At 44.1% G+C, this 22,982-nt stretch overlaps 10 protein-coding genes across 10 annotated transcripts; 4 read left to right on the top strand and 6 right to left on the bottom strand.

Annotated features, from left to right (window-relative positions):
- Positions 1-98: 98 nt before the first annotated feature.
- V865_001046 (uncharacterized protein) lies at positions 99-3,080 on the bottom strand (the record flags this gene model as incomplete). Its single annotated transcript, XM_066224872.1, has 8 exons — positions 99-311; positions 403-531; positions 601-718; positions 897-1,258; positions 1,346-2,069; positions 2,128-2,392; positions 2,451-2,615; positions 2,684-3,080. The coding sequence occupies 8 exons, from the start codon at positions 3,078-3,080 to the stop codon at positions 99-101; spliced, it is 2,373 nt and encodes a 790-aa protein (XP_066080969.1).
- Positions 3,081-3,547: 467 nt separating this feature from the next.
- V865_001045 (uncharacterized protein) lies at positions 3,548-4,783 on the top strand (the record flags this gene model as incomplete). The annotated part of the gene is made up of 4 exons (XM_066224871.1): positions 3,548-4,006; positions 4,184-4,430; positions 4,502-4,649; positions 4,717-4,783. 4 exons carry the CDS (start codon positions 3,548-3,550, stop codon positions 4,781-4,783), a joined length of 921 nt encoding a protein of 306 aa, XP_066080968.1.
- Positions 4,784-5,107: 324 nt separating this feature from the next.
- On the bottom strand, positions 5,108-5,945 carry V865_001044 (uncharacterized protein; the record flags this gene model as incomplete). The annotated part of the gene is made up of 5 exons (XM_066224870.1): positions 5,108-5,170; positions 5,248-5,313; positions 5,415-5,534; positions 5,633-5,705; positions 5,791-5,945. The coding sequence occupies 5 exons, from the start codon at positions 5,943-5,945 to the stop codon at positions 5,108-5,110; spliced, it is 477 nt and encodes a 158-aa protein (XP_066080967.1).
- Positions 5,946-6,244: 299 nt separating this feature from the next.
- On the top strand, positions 6,245-7,904 carry V865_001043 (uncharacterized protein; the record flags this gene model as incomplete). Its single annotated transcript, XM_066224869.1, has 5 exons — positions 6,245-6,281; positions 6,349-6,380; positions 6,458-6,551; positions 6,660-6,944; positions 7,024-7,904. The coding sequence occupies 5 exons, from the start codon at positions 6,245-6,247 to the stop codon at positions 7,902-7,904; spliced, it is 1,329 nt and encodes a 442-aa protein (XP_066080966.1).
- A 498-nt stretch (positions 7,905-8,402) lies between these two features.
- V865_001042 (inosine triphosphate pyrophosphatase) lies at positions 8,403-9,421 on the top strand (the record flags this gene model as incomplete). Its single annotated transcript, XM_066224868.1, has 5 exons — positions 8,403-8,415; positions 8,522-8,617; positions 8,748-8,812; positions 8,891-8,996; positions 9,120-9,421. The coding sequence occupies 5 exons, from the start codon at positions 8,403-8,405 to the stop codon at positions 9,419-9,421; spliced, it is 582 nt and encodes a 193-aa protein (XP_066080965.1).
- Positions 9,422-9,729: 308 nt separating this feature from the next.
- V865_001041 (uncharacterized protein) lies at positions 9,730-10,995 on the bottom strand (the record flags this gene model as incomplete). The annotated part of the gene is made up of 3 exons (XM_066224867.1): positions 9,730-10,429; positions 10,496-10,517; positions 10,605-10,995. 3 exons carry the CDS (start codon positions 10,993-10,995, stop codon positions 9,730-9,732), a joined length of 1,113 nt encoding a protein of 370 aa, XP_066080964.1.
- Positions 10,996-11,242: 247 nt separating this feature from the next.
- V865_001040 (uncharacterized protein) lies at positions 11,243-13,173 on the top strand (the record flags this gene model as incomplete). The annotated part of the gene is made up of 7 exons (XM_066224866.1): positions 11,243-11,336; positions 11,467-11,549; positions 11,671-12,063; positions 12,155-12,338; positions 12,407-12,492; positions 12,592-12,964; positions 13,070-13,173. The coding sequence occupies 7 exons, from the start codon at positions 11,243-11,245 to the stop codon at positions 13,171-13,173; spliced, it is 1,317 nt and encodes a 438-aa protein (XP_066080963.1).
- Positions 13,174-13,353: 180 nt separating this feature from the next.
- Positions 13,354-16,830, bottom strand: V865_001039 (uncharacterized protein; the record flags this gene model as incomplete). Its single annotated transcript, XM_066224865.1, has 11 exons — positions 13,354-13,385; positions 13,470-13,707; positions 13,785-13,799; positions 13,868-13,999; positions 14,070-14,362; positions 14,426-14,490; positions 14,549-14,707; positions 14,815-15,257; positions 15,342-15,515; positions 15,577-15,944; positions 16,008-16,830. The coding sequence occupies 11 exons, from the start codon at positions 16,828-16,830 to the stop codon at positions 13,354-13,356; spliced, it is 2,742 nt and encodes a 913-aa protein (XP_066080962.1).
- A 448-nt stretch (positions 16,831-17,278) lies between these two features.
- Positions 17,279-17,774, bottom strand: V865_001038 (uncharacterized protein; the record flags this gene model as incomplete). The annotated part of the gene is made up of 3 exons (XM_066224864.1): positions 17,279-17,302; positions 17,413-17,562; positions 17,685-17,774. The coding sequence occupies 3 exons, from the start codon at positions 17,772-17,774 to the stop codon at positions 17,279-17,281; spliced, it is 264 nt and encodes an 87-aa protein (XP_066080961.1).
- A 2,215-nt stretch (positions 17,775-19,989) lies between these two features.
- Positions 19,990-22,647, bottom strand: V865_001037 (uncharacterized protein; the record flags this gene model as incomplete). Its single annotated transcript, XM_066224863.1, has 5 exons — positions 19,990-20,469; positions 20,568-20,837; positions 20,906-21,083; positions 21,183-22,213; positions 22,399-22,647. 5 exons carry the CDS (start codon positions 22,645-22,647, stop codon positions 19,990-19,992), a joined length of 2,208 nt encoding a protein of 735 aa, XP_066080960.1.
- Between the last annotated feature and the right edge of the window lie 335 nt (positions 22,648-22,982).

The following is a 22,982-nucleotide window of genomic DNA, read 5'->3' as shown; positions in this document are numbered from 1 at the left end:
CGAGTATCTTCCAATGAGCAAGGATCAAGCAATATAATCTTTCCAGCCAATCATTTTACGCACAAAGCACAATAAACAAGCACGTTGTTCTGTTTTGGTTAATCATCCTCATCCTCCTCTTCTTCGCCATTAGCTTCCAACGTTGCTTTAATGGCATTTTCAAGTTTAGGCTGTAATTCCCTTGCGGTTGTGAATGCAATGGTAGCTTCTGATCTTCTGTCCTTGCGCAAGTAACATTTACCAAGTAAGAAGAAGATGTTGGCTTCGTCTGGTGCTTGGTTGGATAATGGTTCGAGAAGGGTTATCGCTTCCTGTTTATCATAGGAAAATCAATCATAGTTAGCAATCAGCCAGATTGAGGTAGAGTGCTAGACCATCTGGCTACTCGGTGTGAAAACTCACGTCAAATCGCTGCAAGGCCACCAAAGCTCTGATCCTCTTAAACTGAACCATCGGACTGGTAGGTGCGTAATGTACGGCTCTCTCGTAGAAGTGGATAGCTTGGACAACATCATCGGATTGTTCAAGAACCTGTATAATAAATCAGCCGTCAGTCTTGTGTTTAGATCCACTGGAAGAAAAGAAAAGGTGTTCACTTACCATGCCGACACAACATAATAATACGGCGTTTGTAGGGTTGATATCGACAGCTCGCCTGAAGTGATGTTCCGCATATTTGATTTTCCCCGTTTTCATGTATACAAGACCCATACCGTACCTAATTAATGGTGCAATAGATCAGCTGTCATGACCTCTCTGACTTTTCTTGACCATCTGAATTGCTCGGACCACATCTTATCACGAAAAGCCATTGTCGTTTGATAGACCGACCTTTTCTTACGCTACAAAACGCTCAAACAATCACTGTTTTTGGTGATAATGGAAAGACCACTCACCAAGCATTATAAAACCTGCCCTCACTCCGAATAGCATTCCTGAAATACCCCAGAGCTCGATCGTACTCTTCCATCTCAACCGCTTCATACCCGCACAACGTCCAGGCGTAAGAGTTGGAAGAGTCCACCTGCGTCGCGCGTCTGAAGCATTTCATAGCTTCTTCGTGATCTTTCTGTAGGGAGAAACAATTTCCGGTTGATATCCAAGATTGAGGTGATTCTTTGTTTATCGATATTAACCTCTGAGATAGATGAGACAGGGAAGGTGGATCTGATATGTGCCAAAGCAGGGTGGAGTAATGATCCATCGATTGTATACGGTATGGTTCAAGTTCAAGCAATTTGGTAAAGACTCGACGTGCCTGCAGTGATCAATCTTATCAGTATCCGGTCAGTCGGACAAGATAAGATGCCTATGTAGTATCTGCGGAGGCAAAATCACCACCCACCTGAACATAATCGGCCATCTCATAGAAGCATCTCGCAACTATATCCAAGCTCCACGGACTATTTTTGATGATATCAGGTAGCCCGTCCAACTCAACTATAGCTTCCTCACATTGATACAAGCTCAAGTACCTATAGGCTTTAGCACATTTCCTTATGATATCTCGCAAGAATTCGTCCGCCGTTGATTGAAGCTGAATATCGAGAGATGAAGAATTCGGTGGAGAGGAAATATCGTTGGTTTGACTTGATGTAGTCGATGTGATCGATCTTGATCTCGTTGTTCGAGATCGAGTAGTCACCTTTGACGTTGGAGGTGGTTTGGAACCAGTTCCATTGGAGTTACCGGTACTTTTTAATCTTGAGCTTCTTCTTACTGGCCCATCATTATCTATTATACCATTCCCATTTAATTCGACCGATTTCAAATTTCCATTTGGTCTCAACTCCCTTGCTAAAGGCAGGTTCATCCCGTTCAGACCGCCTGAAGGTTCAGGGGTTCTTTTGGCGGCATCTTTACCTCTTGCGCGTTTCATCGCGGGAGGTTTGGACGGTTCCGCTTGATTGATAGGAGTGGCTGTGTTCGAACGTAAAGAGGCTGGTAATAAGTTGGAAGTGGACGGTATGAAATTGGAGAGCAAATTCGGAAGAGGTCTTTTGGGCGCAGCTGGATGAGAAGGTTGATCTGGGAGCTGAAAGGTCGTATCTCCCATTACCGATGGTGTGCTTCGCCCTGATATCAGCATCAAGAATAGCCTTATGCCGATAGATGGATATGGCTCACTCCCAATTAGACGGATTGCCCATCATTCCCAACCTTGAACCACCCGCACCATTACCGACATCAGGCGTGAAGAATCCACCACTCCCAACACCACCATTGGCCGGTATCGTGGCTTTGCGGGCAGGTAGGAATCCAGGCATCTCGGAAGCTGAGCTTCTGGGCATTGGATTGGGCGACATAGTTGACGGACGAGAGGTCCGGGTTGATGACGCTCTCGAGGGAGCAGGAGGATCTGGGAAAATAGCTTCTATAGGGGGTGGTGAACCTGGGTCACAATGGCACGTAAGCATGATGGTCGTATATAAGGGCAGTAGATCGCTCACCAATATCACATAAACCTGTGAAAGCTTCCCATAACCATGGATCTTCCTGTAAAGCTTTCTGATAATTCTCTATAGCTATTTCTGGAGCTTTGCCTTTATGCGATAATGAAGCGAGTAACAGATGGGCAGACGCCGATGTCGATGCTGGAGAAGGCGTCGGTATATCTAATCACAGGATTAGCTATAAAATCCCTCACAATAATGGGATCAAGATATTAGCTAAGTTGACGCACTTGTTGGGATACATCTCTTCAATGCTCTATTCAAGACAGCTTGACCTTCACTATACCTTCCTAACTTTTGGCAGCATTTCGCGACTATCGTCGCACAGGCATAACATGGTATCTGCTTCCTCTTTGACGGGTCGAAAGTCGGTATAGGGGATTCGTCGGGATGATCTACTCCGGCTGAATCTCTTACCAGATGCAAGGCTGAATACGGTTCATCGGATTGAAGGAAACATAGTGCCAGAGTATGCAAAGATTCATGGTCGCTTTCTGCGGGAGGGAGAAGGGCATACCATAGCCTCGAGTAGAATAGAGAGCTCGAAGTAGGAGAACTCAAGGATAATTGTTGTAGTCGCTTGAGAAGATGAAGTTGTGAGGGTGCCGAGGAAGAGAGGGCGGTCATGATGGGGTAGTAGGATGGATTCGGTGGGGAAGTATGATGGAAGACCAGGAGAGTCCCTTCGTTATCGTTCGTATTTCGTTCTGTATCCGTATGTGATCCTTATCATCTGCAATGAAGGAGTTTGGTGATCTGTCTTGTCGTTGTTGAGCTCTTCTGTACGACTAGTTGTCATTCAACATACATTCTCACTACGACGCACAACACACAAACCAAACATAGGGCGCGACAGTTACGTAAATTACCAATCATGACGTGGGAATATAATGTTCATCCCGCACGCTGACCACTGACTACCACGTGTGAACTGATAGTGGTCCCCGTTAAGCTTGTTCTGCGCGTTGTTGGCGTTTCTTCCCTACCACGTATGAGCATTGAGCATGAGAGGAGATATTTGCACAAAACATATACTGTATTCACACCTTGTAAATTCGTTTGTTTACAATCTCCCACCACAACATCGTCCCATAATGAACGTGAGTCTACCTGCTTCCATGATGGAAGAATTCACAAATTTAATGTTGGTTGGACGGCCTCAGAACGGTCCCTCCTACCCCGCTGTAAACCCATATCCAGCATCTGGTGCTGCCCCTTCCCCTGGTCCTGGCCAACCTCCAGCTCAAGGAGGAGCAAACAACGGACCAGTCAGTGGACCCGGATCAGGATTCCCTCCTCGATCAGGTTTAGCGGGTATGCAACCCAACTCTTACTCTTCTGCTCCCATCCCTAACTTAACCCCAGGAAGTGGTATACGAGGTGGTCTACCAGAAGAGAAGAATGTCGCTCAGTTGGTGAAAGAAAACACGAATGTATACGCTAGGAAGTTTCAAGCGTTGTTAGATAGGTCTACACCTCATGTGATGGAACGTTGGTTGGTCACTTTGGGTTTGTTCTTGCTTTTTGCACTTAATGTGATATTCAGACAGGGGGTGAGTACTTTTCCAAAGTCAACTATCTTATCTCGAGTAGAGTATCCCATGGGGTATCAGTACCATTCGTTCGTCTTACTAACACTAACAATCCTCTTTACCTCGTTCATGATTTTTGTAAACTTCATATCATCTATCTGGGTTACAACCTGCTGACATACCATTTACTCTTCACAGTGGTACATAGTCTGCTATGCCTTAGCAATCTATCTGCTCAACCTATTCCTCGCATTCTTACAACCTCGTTTCGACCCTTCCATAGCTGAAGATCTAGCTGCCGATGACGTAGAGGAAGGTGCACCTGGCTTACCCGGTGCGCACGAGAACAAACCTACCACTCCTGGTGGATTGAAAGGGTTGATGAGTGGATTCAGCAATGGAGGTGAAGATGAAGAGTTTAGACCTTTTATCAGGAGATTACCTGGTGAGTCAAATGTTTACATTCACGTCGATATCTGCTAATAACTCCGTTTGTTTGTCTGTGCGTATACTTAGAATTCAAATTCTGGTACTCAGCTACCAAAGCTACCGGACTCGCTTTACTCAGTACCATCACCCGAGCCACTGACGTCCCGGTCTATTGGCCAATCTTGGTCATCTACTTTTTGACTCTGTTCGGCTTAACAATGAGAAGACAGATTCAGTGAGTACGACAACCTCTTCCTGTGTGGCTGAACAAACTGCTAATGATAGATTGTGACGTATGATAGACACATGATCAAGTATAAATATGTGCCATTCGATCTCGGTAAGAAGACTCGATACGGTAAAAAATAGTCAGCGTTGGGATATGCACGTGAGGGCGGATTGATGTAGCTGGTGTTCAGTCATACGATAAGTGAGAAGAGAGTACCATGATTGGTTGATACTGGAGCTTGAAATGGTTTGATAGGACAGATAAATTCCAAAGGAGGTAAGACGGTGGAATTTGGATCTTTTATGGTCATGCGCCATTTCAATAAATAGATTTTCTTTACAACTACATGTCATATCTTTTTATGATCTATTTCTTATATGTATAGAAGGTAAAAGATAGGAAAAAATGGATTTCGATATGATTCGACCGTTCAAATGATCCTTTATAAGGGCATGAGAACACTCTCAAAGAGTCCTTCTATCTGCCATAACTCTGACTATACAACCTACACCAGCGACTTCGGTGAGCTATGAATCATCAAATGAAGACAGATCAGCATATGCATACATGTACTTGAATTGAGGAAGAGTGAACGGTAACATACCTGAGCATGCCAATTCAATAATACCGAACCTGATACGTCCGAACCTTGACCTATAGCTGCCATTCCCTATTTGCACAAGAACCAAGAATGAGATAGTTTGTTAGTACTTGGTGTTATATTCACTAACAAGCTCGTGAGAGACGAATCTGTGTGAGTTTCAGACCCACCTTGTAGATGTAAGCCATAAGGTGATCTTGTTGCTCCTGACCTAGACTCTTGAGGATAGTCGGGATCTCAGATGCTCGAGTGGAATTGAGTATGAGGAGTAAAGAGCTTGTCGTAAGGTCCTTGAAGAACAGTCGTACACCATCAATATGGATACTTCAAGTGAATGATGACCGTATTACTCTGTTGAGTCTTGTATAATGAGAATACCCGGACTTACCTTGGCTTCATCCACACCATCTCCATAAGGAGGTTCAGACAAGATCGCATTTAATGCACCCGGTATATCACCTCTATGTCAATTGACAGGGCATAAGGGAACCACCTCTCTCGTTTGTTTTTATTACTGTTACCGGCCCCGAGAGCAGTGAGACTCACCTAGAAACCAAATTCCTAACTTCGCCTGCTTTCCTCTGAGCATCACTCAACACCCCATCTGGACCTCTTGGATCCGGGTCGTAAAGGTCCGAAGGAAGTAAGACGTCTTCCTCGAGGGCGTCGATGTTGATCTTTCGGAAGGCGTACTCTGACATCGTGAGAGATTGGGGGGAGGTGTTTCACTGGACTGCGTTTGGTCAGATATGTATGGGACAATATGATGAGATGAACAGTATCTGTTGATGTTGCTGTTGTCACTGCTCATTGTCATGACGCACAGGGCTAAAGGGGATGCTTAAATGGGTGACAATAATAAGACATAGAGATGACATACACACAGTGGAGGTGGTACAACTGTATTCACAACTCGAACTCTCCTTCCCAATCTTTCATCCAGAGACCTACCCACCGACGACGACTATCAAGCAGGCAAGGCGTGAAAAGAGATTTCAGAATGGCAAAGAAGAGTAGTAACCCAGCTGATGCTTTCCGTGAGTCTGTATATCCTTCGATGGGAAATCACCAGTGGAAACTGACAACCTTCTTGATGTTGCGTAGGAAAAGCGCAGAGAGCGAAAGAGTTGAAGAAGGTATGTGTCTACCCGAGTATACCTGAGACTTGTACAAGACATCGGTGGTATACTGATTCCTCTTATGATGAAAATAGAACAAAGAAGAAAGGAAGAAAGTCCGAGAAGCGCAGACTGTCAAAAAAGATACAAGGGAGTTGGAAGCGGATATCAGGTATCTCAAAACCCAAAGTGAGTTTGCGAGCTTGAGCTGACCAGCTAGCTCATGCCGCCGAGATCAAAGCGTAGTTTGACAGTGGATTGAAGTTGACTCCGGGCAATGTGGATGATTGTCCATAGCCGATGCATCCTCTAAGACTCGTCTAACCGAGCTCGAATCTGAACTCGCATACATAAAGAAGACCAAAGAAGCCTATGTGGCTGAACATCCCGAAGCCAGAGATCGAGTCTTCGGAGTACGTAAACCGAAAGAGAATGAAGGTGGCTTAACAACAAGGGAAGAATCTCAGAAACATCTATATGACGAGAATGGCAGATTGAGAGATCCTAGGAAATCCGTTTATTATGATCCGGTTTATAATCCTTTTGGGGTACCTCCTCCTGGTATGCCATATAGAGAGAGGAGTGAGTGGACTACTGCTTCAATGTCAGCTGAAAATAATGGGTGGTGATATCAAGCTGATATATTATATTGATTCTTCAGCTCCTGATGAAGTAGAGGAAGAGGAGGAATCAGATGATGAGGAGGACGATGATGATGAAGACATTGTAATGCCCGAGGGACCACCACCTCAAGGCGCTGAAGAAGAAGAAGAAGAAGAAGAAGATTTAGACGATTCGGATGATTCAGATGATATACCTTTACCTGAAGGTCCACCACCTCCAAAACCTACCGCTGTACCTGCACCACCACCTATGCGAATGGGATTCGGTTCGAATCTACCCCCTTTCCCACCACCAAATACAGGATTCAGACCACCCTTACCTCGTCCTGTAGCTGTACCACTTCATGCTCACTCACACTCTCAACCATACAGCCAAGCTGGACCAAGTACATTCCGACCACCACGACATGTACAGCATAATCGACCTCCACTCATGGTCCAGGACCCATTGAGTGATGCTCCCACACAGACATATCAGGGACATAGGATTGCTCAGCATGCCTTACCTGCTCGACCACCTTCTTCCAGTGCTGCGGACACCCCCGCCCCTACGATAGCTGGTCCAGCTAGTGCGAGTTCAAGTGAAGTGACTAAACTAGCTGGAGCAGGTGAAATATCTGCTGCTCCAGTGTTAAGAGATCTCAGAAAGGAAGCGACAGTGTTCGTTCCTCGTGGAGTGAAGAAACGCAAGACAGGTCCCGGAGGAGGTATAATCAATGCTGCTCCTGGTGCTGGAGAGATAGATGAAGAAGGTGATGAGAGGAAGAGAACGGTACAGACCGGTGGTAGTGGGGGGTTGATGGGTAAATTGAAGGGTGTACTGGGTGATCAGCCGAAAGTGGATGGTACCAGTGGAACGGGGGGTGGAGAGGATGATGAGTATAAGAGGTTCTTGGAGGGATTGGGTGATCTGTCATAGGTATAGTACTTGCATTGTGGCACAAACACACAATATGTATGTAATATATCAGGACATGTCATGTACACTACCGTGGATCAGAATCGGGAGGACGAAGAAAACCTCGGAATCTTATTTGGAACTTTGTCGAGGCATCTATCAATAGTATGTAGATATCCGCTATCTCGTGCTGATGAACATCTGCGAGATTCATGGCCATCATCATGTAGCTTGCATGCACGTAGTATTATAGGGTATCCTGCTCGTAGGCATCTTTTAAGCGAGGCATATCTAGTCCTACTCGAGTAGTCCTAAGTTAGTCCTCGGTCGGTCCGAGTGTACGGAGTGAATTGAGTCGACACCAGAGTGGAGGATGTCCTACTCGTGAATCGCACCGAATTTATCATTAAGTTAAAGTCAGTCAACTTCGCTTCTGCCTACGATATCGATTCCCTCTTCTTCCCTTCTCATCAACCTCTACTCAACATCTGTAAGCACCGGACATAAGATAACATCATAATGACCTCTTTTGGTGAGCCTCACCGCAGAGATCATCTGCGCTCTGAGCGAGACCAGATCGGCCGAGACATGGAGGAAAGTTGACCATTGATTATGATGTTTTGCCTTTACCTGAGTAGTATTCGTCACTGGGAACGCCAACAAGCTTAAGGAAGTACAAGCTATCTTGGCTTCTGGTGATAGTGGGGTGAGCGTCACTTCGCAAGCTGTAGATGGTAAGTCATCACTCTTTTACGAATTCCATTCCCACTTCACCCATTTGCCAGTCCTGAAATTACCATCTGTACTCCACATGATACATTGCAAGAACCGTTGAGCTGAGGAGAATCGTTTGAACCACTATAGTACCGGAGATTCAAGGTACTACTCAGGAAGTAGCTATTGCAAAAGTCAAAGTAGCGGCTGAAAAGGTATATACCAATCTTAACTCATTCCAACGAGACGTAAGAGAGTATGCTAATTGGTTAATCATGTATAATGGAATATAGCTAGGTACAGCTTGTGTAACTGAAGATACTGCTTTATGTTTCGATGCCCTCAATGGCTTACCAGGTCCATATATCAAAGACTTCTTGGGCCATTTGGGACATGAAGGTGAGTGACAGAGTTCAAAATGCATCAACATGATCATCGCATTTTTACAACAACAAACATGTTTCGAATTTAACACTACTATGTACCTATATTCATTCTGATAATAACGTACTTCTGATATAGGACTCAACAACCTCCTTAAAGGCTTCAATACCACTCGAGCCCACGCATTATGTACATTCGCCTATTCACCTGGACCAGGTCAAGAACCAATCTTGTTCGAGGGAAGGACAGAAGGTAACATCGTTCCTGCGAGGGGTCCAACGCATTTCGGCTGGGATCCGATATTCCAACCTATTGAATTGGGTGGTCAGAGGACTTACGCCGAGATGGACGGTGAGGAGAAGAACAAAATTTCGCATAGGTATAGAGCATTGGAGAAGTTGAGGGTGTATCTTCAGGATAAAGCGAAAGAGGGGAATTAGGTATCTTGTTGCTTTGAGGTTGGGGAGGTAGATGAGATCTGGTCTTTCTGCTGAAGTTGGGTTGGTGATTTATCTTCATGATTTGAAGTTGGTGTGGAAGGGATAGATGGTGAATTGGTAGATTCAGAGTTGGAATTGGAGGCATTATAGAACGAGTCGGGTATTTTGATAGAATGAGATTTTAGGATATCTAAGAATAGAGGGAAAGAGACGGTCGGATAGGTGAATTGTTTACGTAGATTGTTGAGCTGGAAGGACGATTAGATACGATAAAATGCATATATAGATAAGTTTATGAATGATCGAGTTTAACTCACAGCTTGTTCATCCCCACAAAGTACCTCCAACCTTTTCCAGTATTCGCTCTCCTTCTTTTCTTTTTCTAGCCATTTCTTCCAAAGTGTTAATCGTTGTCTATCCAACCCTATCTTCCCCATCACGACCAATATCCCCTGAACGTTCTCATCGACCTCTTCACTACCCAAAACATCCTTGAGTTTGTCTCCTTTCTTCTCTATTTTTTCTCTTCCTTGCATATCGACCAATTTGGTTTCAGTGACGCCAACAGCTCTAAGTCTAATCCATTCTCTTCTCCTTACCCACCCACCCCAACCCAACGGTCCAGAATGGCTAGACCACCCTTTCGGTCTGAACCACGCATTATACCTCCATCCCAGCTCATCTGTGCCCGTGCGCATGTTGATCATCCACGGTGTGAGGTATTGCCAATCTGGTAAAGGCGGTTGATAGCTCTCGAGTGTGTAAGACGTTTTGTTTGATCGTGTGAGATTGCCCGTCTGACGTCCGTATGAACGCTGAGAGGAAGAGGAGGGCGATGGACCAGAAGTACCCGGGTCGAGCTGTTGGTTTGACCGCTTCTTGCCCATGCTCGTTTTCATGCTCAGGCTTGAAGCTGAGGGAATATGATTGGACGGTCGGGTGAATGCTGAGGGGTCGGCGGGGAGTAAACTTCGGGAAGAGAAATAACCTTTTCCTAGGATGTATATGCTGGTTAATGAGAATCACGATCAGCAACCGTCCCTTTCGTAATGGTAATATATCGATTCCACTCACCCTCGTTGATTTTCGAATAGCACTACACATCGTAGGCACAGCATAAGATCAGCATTATCTCTGAAAGAGCCAAATGAACAGTGTAATATATATAGGCGGACAGACTCACCATCCCATACATATTCCTTCTCGAATTCAACCTGACATTCTTCCTCTACATTCACGTCTTTCTTCTGTCCCTTATTTATCTGTATTGGATCGCCTTTCGATTTCTCATACGTCTCATTCTCACTTGTGTCAACTTTAAACACCTGCTCCTGCTCCTCCTGTCCATCTTCTTGATCTTCAGCTATAGCTTGGTCATCGTCCAATGGGGCTTTGGTCTTGCCTTTGAGGTTATTTTGCGATCTATAAGAGCTCAGTATCGTCCGGAGGGAAAGACGCCTCTTGCTTCGTGCCGAGAGGGAAGATTGGATGGCGTCGATGTCTTCTTGTGGAGATTGGACGGTCGTAGGTGGATTTTGCTGTATAGGCGATGTAGATGTTTCTGGTGTGGACATTACCGGCAGCTGCCTTGTGTTCCCCAGAGCTCTTGCCTGGATCATATATTGGGGATGTGAGGTGAAAAGTAAAGTAAACAGAAAGAGGTTGAAAAAAGTCATCGGGAAGGCGAGTCAGAGGGGTAACTTAATGACGTAAGAGCGATCACTCGACTCGGGCTGAAACAACAACAAACGACTTCGAGATGATCATTGATCGTTCCACGATATCTCTCATCACCACGTTCAATAGACGATAGCGATAGCGATGATAGAAGTCGGTACTCAGAATCTCAAGACGAACAGTTTGAATCCCACGTACGAGGTCACCCCGGGAGAAGGAGTCGGGATATTCCAACTCGGTAAGCGACAGCTGTTGCTCTCCTCGTCCCTTTGTTGGTGATTTGCCATCAGCCTGTCAATGGTAACGTATGATTTGGAGGTGAGGCGTACTATAGGCATATACTGATAGACAGTATGATTGACATGTAGGCGATAATTTATGGCATGTCTTGGAACTTATACGTACGCACCGGACGGAATATCCTAAAGTTGAAGTATCATGGGATGAAGATGTGAGTGTGGGGTTGGACATCTGTCTGATAGCATTCGATCCATCCTCCATTTCCTATCCACAGTCATGGGTATATAACCCTATGAGAATGCATACTGACGATTCACGATGACCATGAATAGAATCCACACAAATCAGCCATTACGGTCCATCTTCCCTATCTCACTCTCTACTTCCCGCCATCACCAATATACCAACTCCTATCCCTTATAAACATCACCATTCCCCTTCCTTCATCATCCTCGAACAATAATCTAGAATTATCATACGAAACACAAATTCTGAGCTCTGCGCATATGCCCTTGACTCGAGCCCGGGTAGGTAGACTAATGGGACCTACGTTCATCTCCAAAGCGGGCGATAAATTGGATTTTCCAGGTATATCATTCACACTTCGCTCGGATAACTTGGGAGACGCAGGTTTTGGCCCAAGGGAAGATGTCGTTCAGAAGATTGTAGTGAGACCAAGAGAGGATGAAGAGCTGGAACCGAAATTGATCAGTTGTGTTATACAGGTAAGCTCGGTCAACTTCCCCCGTCCAAAGGCATTGAAATTATTTCTACGAACAGAAGAAGCTTATGGTTACGATCTGGTTACGACGGTAGCCAAATAAGGGTATAACCTTAGCTTTGGACGAGGACCATATCATCCCTATAACTATCGGTGAAACCACCTCTCAAGATTTGTTATTGGACTTGGGCGCACCGTTGAGAAAATTTTGGAAAGAGGATGATAGGTTGTCGAAGATATGGGGAGGTGGTGGTGATCATCAAGATGGTAAAGGAGCGTGTGAGTTTAGCTGAATCTGGCCATGTCGTCGGTCAGATCATATAAGCTGATAATAATCATGATATCAGGTTTCTGGAATTACTTTCAATACGGATTGGATTTTTTGATATCTAAAGATGGAGTCATACTGAAGATTCTATGTCATTCAAATATTGTGAGTCCAGCCATACTTCAACTAACAGAACCCGATCCCTTCCCTTTTTCTCTCTCTAGTGTTTTGACTGGATACTAAATGACGATATGACATACATAGCCTGAAACTCCCCTTTTCCAGCGGTATGCCCGATGTCCATGGATCCTTCCCACCCCTTCAGGTCAACTCGACCTCACCTCCAAGGTATCAGCCTTCAGATCACATTTATCCAAGAGCGATAAATCTGAAGAGTACGTTGAACAAATCAGGTTGAGCGTACCTACCCCGCCTCCAGCAGGGAACGGAGGCGGAGGCGGTGGGAAAAAGAAGAAAAGAAATGGTTCGCCTAATAGTGCTGCCATGTCGGAGAATGAATCTTCCAAAAATACCAGCACCACTAAGGAGGAAGAAAGAGAGGAAGAGGGAGATGCAATGATACTTGATAGATTGGTAGAAGGTGGTTTGGATGGAATATCAAATCTGGGACAAAGCAGTGAGTATATTGAATAGCTATCGATGTTTGAGCGACATGCGTGAACAAAAATGTACAAGTGATTCTCAATGCTGATGATGATTTGTGATTCTGATTTTTCCGTAGAGCTGATTGGGTTCGACGGTCTAATCGTTGAACAAGATAAGAAGAGCGGCGGAATTTGTTCGGTAATGATTTATAGAGATGATACGAAGACTCAAACTGATTAAGTTGTACTTGAACACTGAAGGTTCAGACTGTGTGTAGTTGAGTGACTGAAAGAGATGGAGGTTGACTTGCGTGACAATAATGGTCACCTTTGATATTATTGTAACCCTGTTTATACATGTTGTAATATGATTGTATGTCTGAAAACGAATGAACAATTGAACGAATCACGCATCCCTCTATCAATAAGCCAACCACATTTCTGGTGTCAATACTAGACGAAATCAACATTAACAAAGTAAGCATGACGAATCTCTCTCTTATGGGACAGATGGATGGTCAATACGAATACACTTACTCGTCTTCATTGCTCTCCAAGTGGCAAGACTACTTCCAACTTGCCACTTATTCAATTCCCTTCCTGCCTGTCCTCTGGAAAGATGCAATTCTGGATTTTCAATATCTTCTTCTGATATTATACTATCCAGCTGAATCTCATGAGGATGGAAAGTAGAGTATACGTGAGCTCGAAGGGGCGATCGGAGACCGTCAAATGGTGTTGGCGGACGGAAAGTCAATAAGGGGGAATATGTTTTCTGCAGATGGATCAGATATAAATATCAGCTTGCTTTGTTGATTCACGATCATAAGTCTCTGAGAGGTGATCACTTACGGTACAGAATACCACCTAACATCACATGGCTCAAGGTCAGCTTAGACTGTTCACAGTACTCTGAGATATATAAGCTGACATACCATATTAACTAAATCATCCGGACCTTGATTCACTTCAAAGCCATCCCCGAAAGCTCTACATTGCGGGAAGACCGACGTCAAAGTGACCAAAACAGCCCTTGATGCTTTACTCCCAAGTACACCGGCAAAATTCTGTATATCAATTTCACAGTATCAATTAGCTTCTTTCGAGCCTTTTGAGATCTGATATTCTTACACCTACCATAGCTACAATCCCATCACTTTTCACCAACTCCCCTAGATCTTGCCAGAACTCCTTAGTAAACATCTCACCAGGGACACTACCACCGGTAAAGCAATCCTGTATGACATAATCCCACATCGGCACAACTGCCTGCGAATCCTCATCTTCGTGGGTCTGCGAAGATTGGGATTTCTTCATATCTGCTAGTTGAGAGACGAACTTCGATCCATCCATAATATTGGTCGATGCTACGTTCGCAGTGTAGAGCTGGAAATGATTTTGAGCTGCGAGATAAACTGCTGAGTCGATTTCTGCTTCCCAGAAGAACGGCATCAGCGAGTCACCTGTACAATGTTACCTGAAAAGGGACTGACCGACGATATCTACGTATAACCCTCTTCTCGAAAATGCAGAAGCGGCTATCCCTACGCCAAGACCACTATTGCATTATTCACATCAGCTCATATCTTGACGGCAAAACAAGTAAGCCAATTGACATGATTAAAGCTCTCTCTGGCAATTTCTCTTCTTCCTCTTCACCTTCTAAACTGACTTCCAAGTCAGTGGTAAGCTGTAAAGTCCTGATGAGTGATTCCGAGGGATCAGATCGATGAGCCAAGACAGCTATTTCCTGTAAATTGAACGTAGCGAAGATCCTACACCAAACGCCTTATCAGCATACTTCAAGTGGCAGATGGGTCTGACGTATTTGATCTTCCGTCTGGTATTCAATTTATTGGGCATAGTAAAGTGGAGAACATACGAATCACCCTGTTCAATCCTTTTACCACCTTTAGCCTGTCGATCATCAACTTCCCTTATCCATCTACCACCTAAAATCGAATGATCACATCTCAAAAACCTATATCCATCCTTTAAATTTTCAGCCACTACGACCTGTCCTGTCAAACTTCTCTCCGAACTTATCAATCTCAATGTTCCATTGGCCGTCAGGTAAGGTTCGTTAAGTGAAGGGCGAAGGAACACTTGTTGTCGTAATGCAAGGATTAAGAGGGGTATTCGAAATAGAAGTAAAAGAGGGAATGCCTGACGGGGTAAGATTTTAGTTACTTTCGAAGAGGTAGATTTGGATGTTTTGAGCGTTTTCGCAAGAACTATGTTGACTCGAGTAGGGAATGGGGTGGAAGATGTACTAGATCTCAGGAATAGGGAAAACGTAGTTAAGAGCAATGAGAGGAATAAGATCTACGATATCCGATGAATCAATGGTCAGCAAATCAATTAACCTAAGTCACCCTACACATGATATCCGTACAGCAGTAAACTTACGGTTTTCTCTGGGTCTTTATTCAGGATGGACACGTTGCTGTTTAGATAACTCGTCCATATCCGCTCAAAAGTGAAGATATGAAATGCGTAACACCCAGTTCTGTAAACAGCCGAACCTAAATTTCTGGGTCGATCTGTAGGCTTGGTTGCAAGTAGTGTAGGGGATATATGATCCTAAAATTAAATGGGAAATAAGTTATAGTACTCTTAGAAAGGAATTGAAACTACAACTTACGAAGCAAAGTAATGCAAAACCCGAAGCACCTCCTACGATACCCATACCCATTACCGCTCTAGAAGCTACCGCACCATATTCGGGTCCCAGCAGAAGACCCAACCACATACCAATCCGTCTACCATAGACTGCTACCATATCTCCACTGAGTGCGGCCAACCCGAGGCATACCCTTCCAGATATGATATCTCTTGCAGAGCTCGATAGTGTGATATACCAGTATATCAAGGCTGATAAGATCGTATACCCGATATAGAGCGGTGTGGTGTGTAGGGAAAGTGGCATGGAGTTATAGAGAGGTGTCAAGAGCTGGATATTGAGTGAGAGGAGGAGAGACGTAAGGATGGCCAATAAGACCGGTACGAGATCTACAGTTTGGTCTTATCAGTGTTGATCGGTATGAGTACACGAGAACGAGGAGAAAGACTCACATAAGGATATTAACCGGACCATCTCGTGTTTCCAAGTCCTCTGACTCCGTTGTCTAACTTGAATAGGTGACTTTGTTTGTTCCCCCTCGTCCGCGGTGGATGAATCCTCTTCTTCACTTTCTCTTTCGGAGTGATTCTCCTCTCCGTCTTCTTCTTCCAGGATTTTCGAACCGGACGCTTTCCCTGTCGATCTGTTTCTTCCTTCGATAGCTTCTGTCCTAGCCCTTGTGCTCTTGCCGTTGTTCTCTCTCACAGATTTGCCCTTCGAATCCCTGATTGGTGATTTCTCGTTCTTCGATAGCGAGGGAGCTGAAGTGGAATTCTGGTATACCCCTGTAAACCTACTGTGGGACTTATCGCTTTTGATCTTACTCGGTCTTTCAAACTTTCTCTTCTTCTCTGATAAATTGGGACTATCTACCTCAGAGCTGAAATGAGAATCGTCAGTTTCTGTCGAGGTCGAAGATCCTTCTAATTCACTAGTCGTACCTCCATCGGTCGAGTCTCGTTCACTGTCACTTTCTTCCAAAGATGATCTTGTCGCCGAGGTTCGTATATCTGTAGCACTATCTAAGCTGTTCCGGTTCTTTCTGTGCTTGGCCTTTGAGCCGAGTATGGCCGATTCAGCAGTGACAGGCGCAGAAGTCGGGAAAGCAGAGTCCGGCTCCGTCTTCGTCTCTGGTTCACTTTCACGTTCACTTTCGCTGTCGGTCGGAATGGTACTTTCAGTGTGAGCTGTGTTAGCGGTGGTGACACCAGCTGTATGTATGGGAGTATCAGGTGAGGTGAGTGTATCTCTATCTTGGAAAGATACTTTTGACATGGTGACGAAGGGTGAGTGAATGTTTACGCTTGGACACAAGAGGTGGAGGTCGTCTCAGACCGAAGACTCGGAATCGGACTGTGGCGGAAACTATCGAAGAGTCCGTGATGAGTGATTTTGATGGTTGCGTTAAAATGTATATCAGAAAGCAGCGAAGCATAGATGATGAATGTAGCATCTCGTCGATAAGATTGGGGAAACGAGATCAACCCAAATGTGTTGAAGAAGGACAAAGGAGGTTTGTGACATATGTACTCCGATCCCTTTTGGAGATGAGTACGGGTAAGGTATGGGTATGGCACTTCGGGCCAGCTGCCATCGCCCAATCGAGAGTACATTGGAATGGTCAAGCATTGCATTTCATATAAGTATATACTATATAGGACAATAAGTATCATGATGGTACCCCTGTAAATATAATTGTACTCGCAAGATGGATAATGATAGATCAAGGTTTTTTCATCTTCTTAAACTAGGATAATCAGACAAATATTCTCACGTCAGCTCAAGGTTTGATACCTATATTTAAGACTAGTATCAATGACTTGGGGGAGGGGCAGAAGAGACATGGTAAAAACTCACCATTGCATCCCAATGACCTTGAACACTAGCTTGTTTTCTATCCGCAAGTTCAGGGCGATTTTTAGCAGCATTCCACAAATTTGATCTAACGATATCGTCGACAATTTCGAGAAATGCGGTTTCTTCTTCGGAAGTGAATGGTTTTTTACCCTATTCAACACCATCTGTCAGTCGTCTCTCCTTGCAGTGGTGGCGGAAGAGATATAAGATGGAGTAGGTATTTTGTGTGTATCCGAGAAGGATGAGATTGACAAATTGGGTTCGACACTCACCTGAGAAATTCGAGATTTCTTGGGTGAACCCGATATTGAGGGTTTAGGTTTCTCATCCGAGTCGGAAGAGTATTCTCTCTTGGCTGGCATGATAGTTGTCTTGAGTAGTAAGTGCATAGAGTACTGGAAGATAACCGTGATAGACGATGATCTATGGTAAGAGGTTTGAGGTGAATGATCTGATGTATAACGAGAAATGCGAATTCCACAGAAGATGATACTTATAGCATTGTGATGAATACCAAGTCCGTCGCATCAGGAATGAGTTCATTCTCTTACCTTGACAACCGATGATTGGCTAGATACAATCAAATCAAACCAAAGGATATCGTCTTCTTCGAGGACATCATATTCAGACGGATTTGGAAATAATAGATAAAGAGGAACAAGCTTGATTGACAGTAACTGTGCGAGGGTCAACCTCTCCTATCTTGCCATTCAGTGTCATACCCGAAGATACTTAGGACGATTCTGAAGCTTCAATCGGACAGGAACTGATGACCCAGGAGTGATTGAGCCAAGAATATGTACAGATGTAATCAAGAGGATGCATTCTTCTCAACGATACTACGAGTACAGTCAAGAGTCTTGCAAGTCCTAATCGTGCTATTCTTTGATATTCGGAGACTCTACTGTAACTCATTTGATGATTTATGATGGTTCATGATCGATTTCCATCTTGAGGCTTTTGCATTCTTTTATACTATTGAGTTCGACATCTCGTCAGCTCAAACCATCTCTGGCCAACTCAATTCTCAATGCAAAGTATGTATACGCAGTTTAGAATGACACTTACCATAGCTATCCAATGATTGATACATACATCCGCACTCCTGCTCCCAGCCAACTCAGGAAAGTTCATCTTAATTTCCGACCAGATATTCTTCTTTACGATATTGTTGATCGCTTCTCTGAGCTGATGTTCTTCGACTTCGGTCCATAATTTACGCTCCTACGTTGTGGTAAGTATTACTGTTAGTGGATATTATCCTAATAATGGTGATCGAAAAGCATACAACATTGAGGATTTTGATGACCACAAGAGCAAGTTAAGATAGGGACTCACTTTTCGAGGTGTAGAAGGAGGTGTCTACCAGCTTTCTTAGGAGTTCCATTCACGAGTGGTTTCATGTCGTTCTCGGAGGTAGAGTCCGAACTATGTTCACGTTTGACTGGCATGGTTACAAGATTTTCGTACGACTTGAGGGGATGAAGCGAGGTTCTAAAAGGAGCTATGTATGTGCTCTACTATATGTAGCTGAATAAGAAAGGAGAACAGCTGAAGGAATGAAAAGTGACTATCGTGGTCGTGAGAGAGTATCCGAGTAGAGTGAAAAAATAAATGGTTTGACCATCAGGCAGTGATCGGACCTTACCTCGATGTATTTACGATTCCATCATCTCCCCCACTCTGTCAGACCAAAGAAGGGAAAGGAGGCTGAAAATCACTCAACCTGATTGGGAGTAGTATACCTTGTAAGTGTAAGTGTAATGTGCCTCGTCATTCTTGATCAATTCATCTTATCCTCTGGAAAACTTTCCTACTCTTTTCTCGTTCTGCTCTTTCAACATCCCTATCCCAATAGAACCATATCACATGGGATCCCTCAACTCGACTTCGACCTAATCACCTAGTGAGTAGCTCGATTCTCCAATAGATCGTACATCAGCATAAGTCAATAGGATGTTGAGCTGACATTATTCGTATCCTCTCGTCAGCCAGTCGAGAACACTCACACTACAACAACGGTACGATGCCACCTAAAGTAGGAAAAGAAGCATGGAACGAAGAACATAACGTGAGCTGTACAGGATCCTAGGATCATGGGATCTTTTCTAACTATCAGTAACTTGCGACTTTGTGAGACTAAATATTTTAACGGTGAACTAGGCGATTTTGTTTCGAGGTATCATTCGACAATCTCTCATGCACAGATCAGATATCTACCAGCTCCCAGGACTTGAAGGTGTATCGGAGAACGGTGGAGATAGGAACAGGTCCTTTGGCATTTGATGATATTGTGAAGTGGTGGAATGATCACATCAAATCAAATTAATCCAGGATATCCTACGATAGTTTGTGCAATACATGCATCTGTCCTCATATCTACGATCATTGATTCAACCTTTCATTGTGCTCGAATCGCAAAGCAAGCTCATGCTATCACGACACTACGACATTGATAGAGAATGCGATGACACGGTCAATGCACGAGAATATGAAAGTTCCACTGGTATGATAATGTAGAATAAGAGAAATAATATATATGGGGGTAAATGAACTACATGCTAAATTAATGTCTCATTACACTATTGCATCATTCTCCAAACTACTCGCTAGTTGATCATCCATCTTTTCTTTCTCCTCTCCCTGTTCGACCTTCACTCCCACTTCTACTTCCTCGACTTGCACTTTCGGTATATCACTCGATACTGTCACTGGAGTATTATTATCCCCAAGTCGATTTGGTTGCGGTTGAGCAACCGTTCCGGTCATTTGTTCTTGTCCCTGTTCAACTTTTATCCTCTTATTCTCTGAACCCGTACCATCATCCGTCTTTTCACCGTCACCTTTCTGTCCTCCCACTTCTTCTTCTTCTTCTGCCTTTCTCTTAACGTTCATCTGAGGTGAGGACGTCGTGGTATTGGTAGTTTCAACTTTTACCTGCTCAGAAGGTTGAGGTGTAAGTCTAGGACTTCCACTCGTACTTCGTTTATTCGGATCGGAACCTTTCAATCTTCTCATCGCTGATAATTGTTCGGCTCGACATGTCGCATGGTATATCTACGATTCCGACACAAACAGACAAGACAATCAGTATTAAAAGGTTTAATGAGATGCATGCTAGAATGTGAGACAAGACAAGACAAGACGACACTCACTGTTCCATTGATATTCAAAGCATTCTTCCATATCCACTCTTCCTCATCCTGTGACCACTCTTTCACAAACGATTCTTTACATACCGGACAGACCGAGTTGGCCTTTGCGGTAGATGAAGGTACTTTGATCCATTTCTCTCTTAATTGCTGCAACCTCTCTGCTGAGATCGTCATGGTTGTTGAAGCGGATTTACCAGGTGAGTTCAAAATGGGATTGGTGGATGGTCCAGCTTCAGCGGATGAAGATGAGTATGTATCATTTATCCATTCCTATTTCCCATTCCGTTAATCAGCGAATGTTGATAGTAAAGGGAAGAAAAGAAACAAGAGATACCCACCTCTGCTCTTGGTAACCAACGTCTATGAGAACCTCTCCCAGCGGATTCGCGTTCTTTCCTATTCCGTCTGAAATGCCAATCCATATGAGATTGGAATTTCGCATTATCGTCACTGGCGAATCGCATTCCACATTGTTTACATCGCTGGGGTAAATGGTCGAGAGAGAGGGTATGAGGGCTAAGCAGTATCGCGATTTATCAGCTACAATTCAATCATACCAGAATCTCCCGAAATAGGAAGCAATACGCAGAATGTTTTGCAGGATGTGACACTCACGCATTCAAATCAATTGATCTTAGTGATACTCCCAAACCAATGATCATATCTTCATATTCCTCCAAACTCGATTTTTGCCGCTTCTGCTGCTGCTGTACACCTTGCGATAAAGTAGGAGTAGAAGGTTGAGCTTGAGGTTCAGGAGTCTTCGATTGGCCTACCACACCAGATTGGTTCAAGCTGTTTAAGATTTTGCTGACGTCGATAGGTAAGTTGGCCATTGTTGGCAATTGGACAGGGGGCGGTATTACCGGATTGGGCATGGGAATAGGTGTAGTTGATCCGGCCATGTGTAGAGGAGTATTTAGACTCGCCTGAGGGGGTGTAGGCGTTGGTCTAGGTACGAATGGTGGTCTACCCGTAGCGAGCGGTGGTGCTATTCTACTTGAATGAGGTGGGAACGGTGGAATGGCCTGTTGAGGTGGTGGTACACCCCAGTTGGGCGTAACAGGTTGGTTCATCGGAGTGAAAACTTGTTGAGGTGGTAGTTGTTGGGGAGGTTGTGGTTGTGGTTGTGGTTGACCATTCATACTTTTAACTTGATCCATTATCTGAGCTAATTCCTGGGGAGGTACATTTGTAGAATTCAACAAATTCAATATACCTGTTAGAGCATTTACTTGTTGTCCCGTAGCCATATCCCAAGCTTTCGAAGCTGCCTCTCGCTGTTTCTTATCTAAAGCACCTTGGACAGCATCCTTAACTTGTTGTACCGTCGGCAGACTAGGTAAACTAGGTAAACCATTCATATTCATACCGTTGGTATGAGCATGTGAAGTTCCAAATATATCCCTCTCGATCTGCTCTCTTACTCCCGCACCATATAATTCCGTCCTATTGGGTCCACCAGTTCTCCAAAGGTTGATCATCTCCTCCATCTTCGCTTTGGTCACTCCGTCCACCTCGCGATAGGTCCGTAGGTAAAGTCTCGGTATGATGGGCGGTAAGAGATGAGTCGTATATGGTGCTCCGATGTTTTTTGAAATCGAGTCGATGAGATATAACAATGGTAATTTCTGAGTTGGTAATGCCTATATATGATTGATGATTTTATCAGTATTCAATGTCAATTCCGGTCTACCAAAATCAGAACAAGTACTTTGCCATGCTTGTCATTTCCTTCCTCTCTGATCAAACAAAAACAGAGGACAAGAGTGAAAAGCACAATTGCATAATCTCATTCTGTCTCTATCACCGACAAGAATGAAGAACCTACCCTAAGTGTAGCCTCTTCGATCTCTTGTACAATCGCATTCATCCCTTCCCAATTGTTCTGATCACGTTGTGCTCCAGCCATCATCGATAGATCTTGAATGATAGGACGTGAATTGAATGTAAGTTGTCTCAATCGATCTGCATAATATGCTCGAAATGGATCATGAGGAGGAACATGAGGTTGGTTATAAAATCCTCCTCCTCCTGCTCCAGGTTGTTGTTGTTGGTAAGGATAAGTTTGGTATGACATCGCCAAAAGTTGAAATATTTTCTCGTTATTTGGTTATATTTCAGTCAAGAATAGTGAAGATAAGATAAGCCAGCCCACTCTCGAAGGAAAGGAAAAAAAGTTTATCTGCATAAACGATCTTAAGAGACTCTCCAATCACTATCAATTGATCAGACGATCCAGAGGGAAGGATGGCAGTGAATCAACGAAGGAGGAGTACAACAATGGTACGTCTCGCAGACTACCAAACTCTTTTCCCCAATACCTATGTTCTACTAACCCGACCTAAAGAGCGAGAGAATGAATGGTCGTGGAACGGGTGGAAAAGCTAAGTCGAAATAAGATGAATGGTGTGG

The sequence above is a fragment of the Kwoniella europaea genome, chromosome 1 (genome assembly GCF_036810445.1).
Source record: "Kwoniella europaea PYCC6329 chromosome 1, complete sequence".
Taxonomy (NCBI): domain Eukaryota; kingdom Fungi; phylum Basidiomycota; class Tremellomycetes; order Tremellales; family Cryptococcaceae; genus Kwoniella; species Kwoniella europaea.
This window is presented reverse-complemented; position numbering and strand designations above follow the sequence as displayed.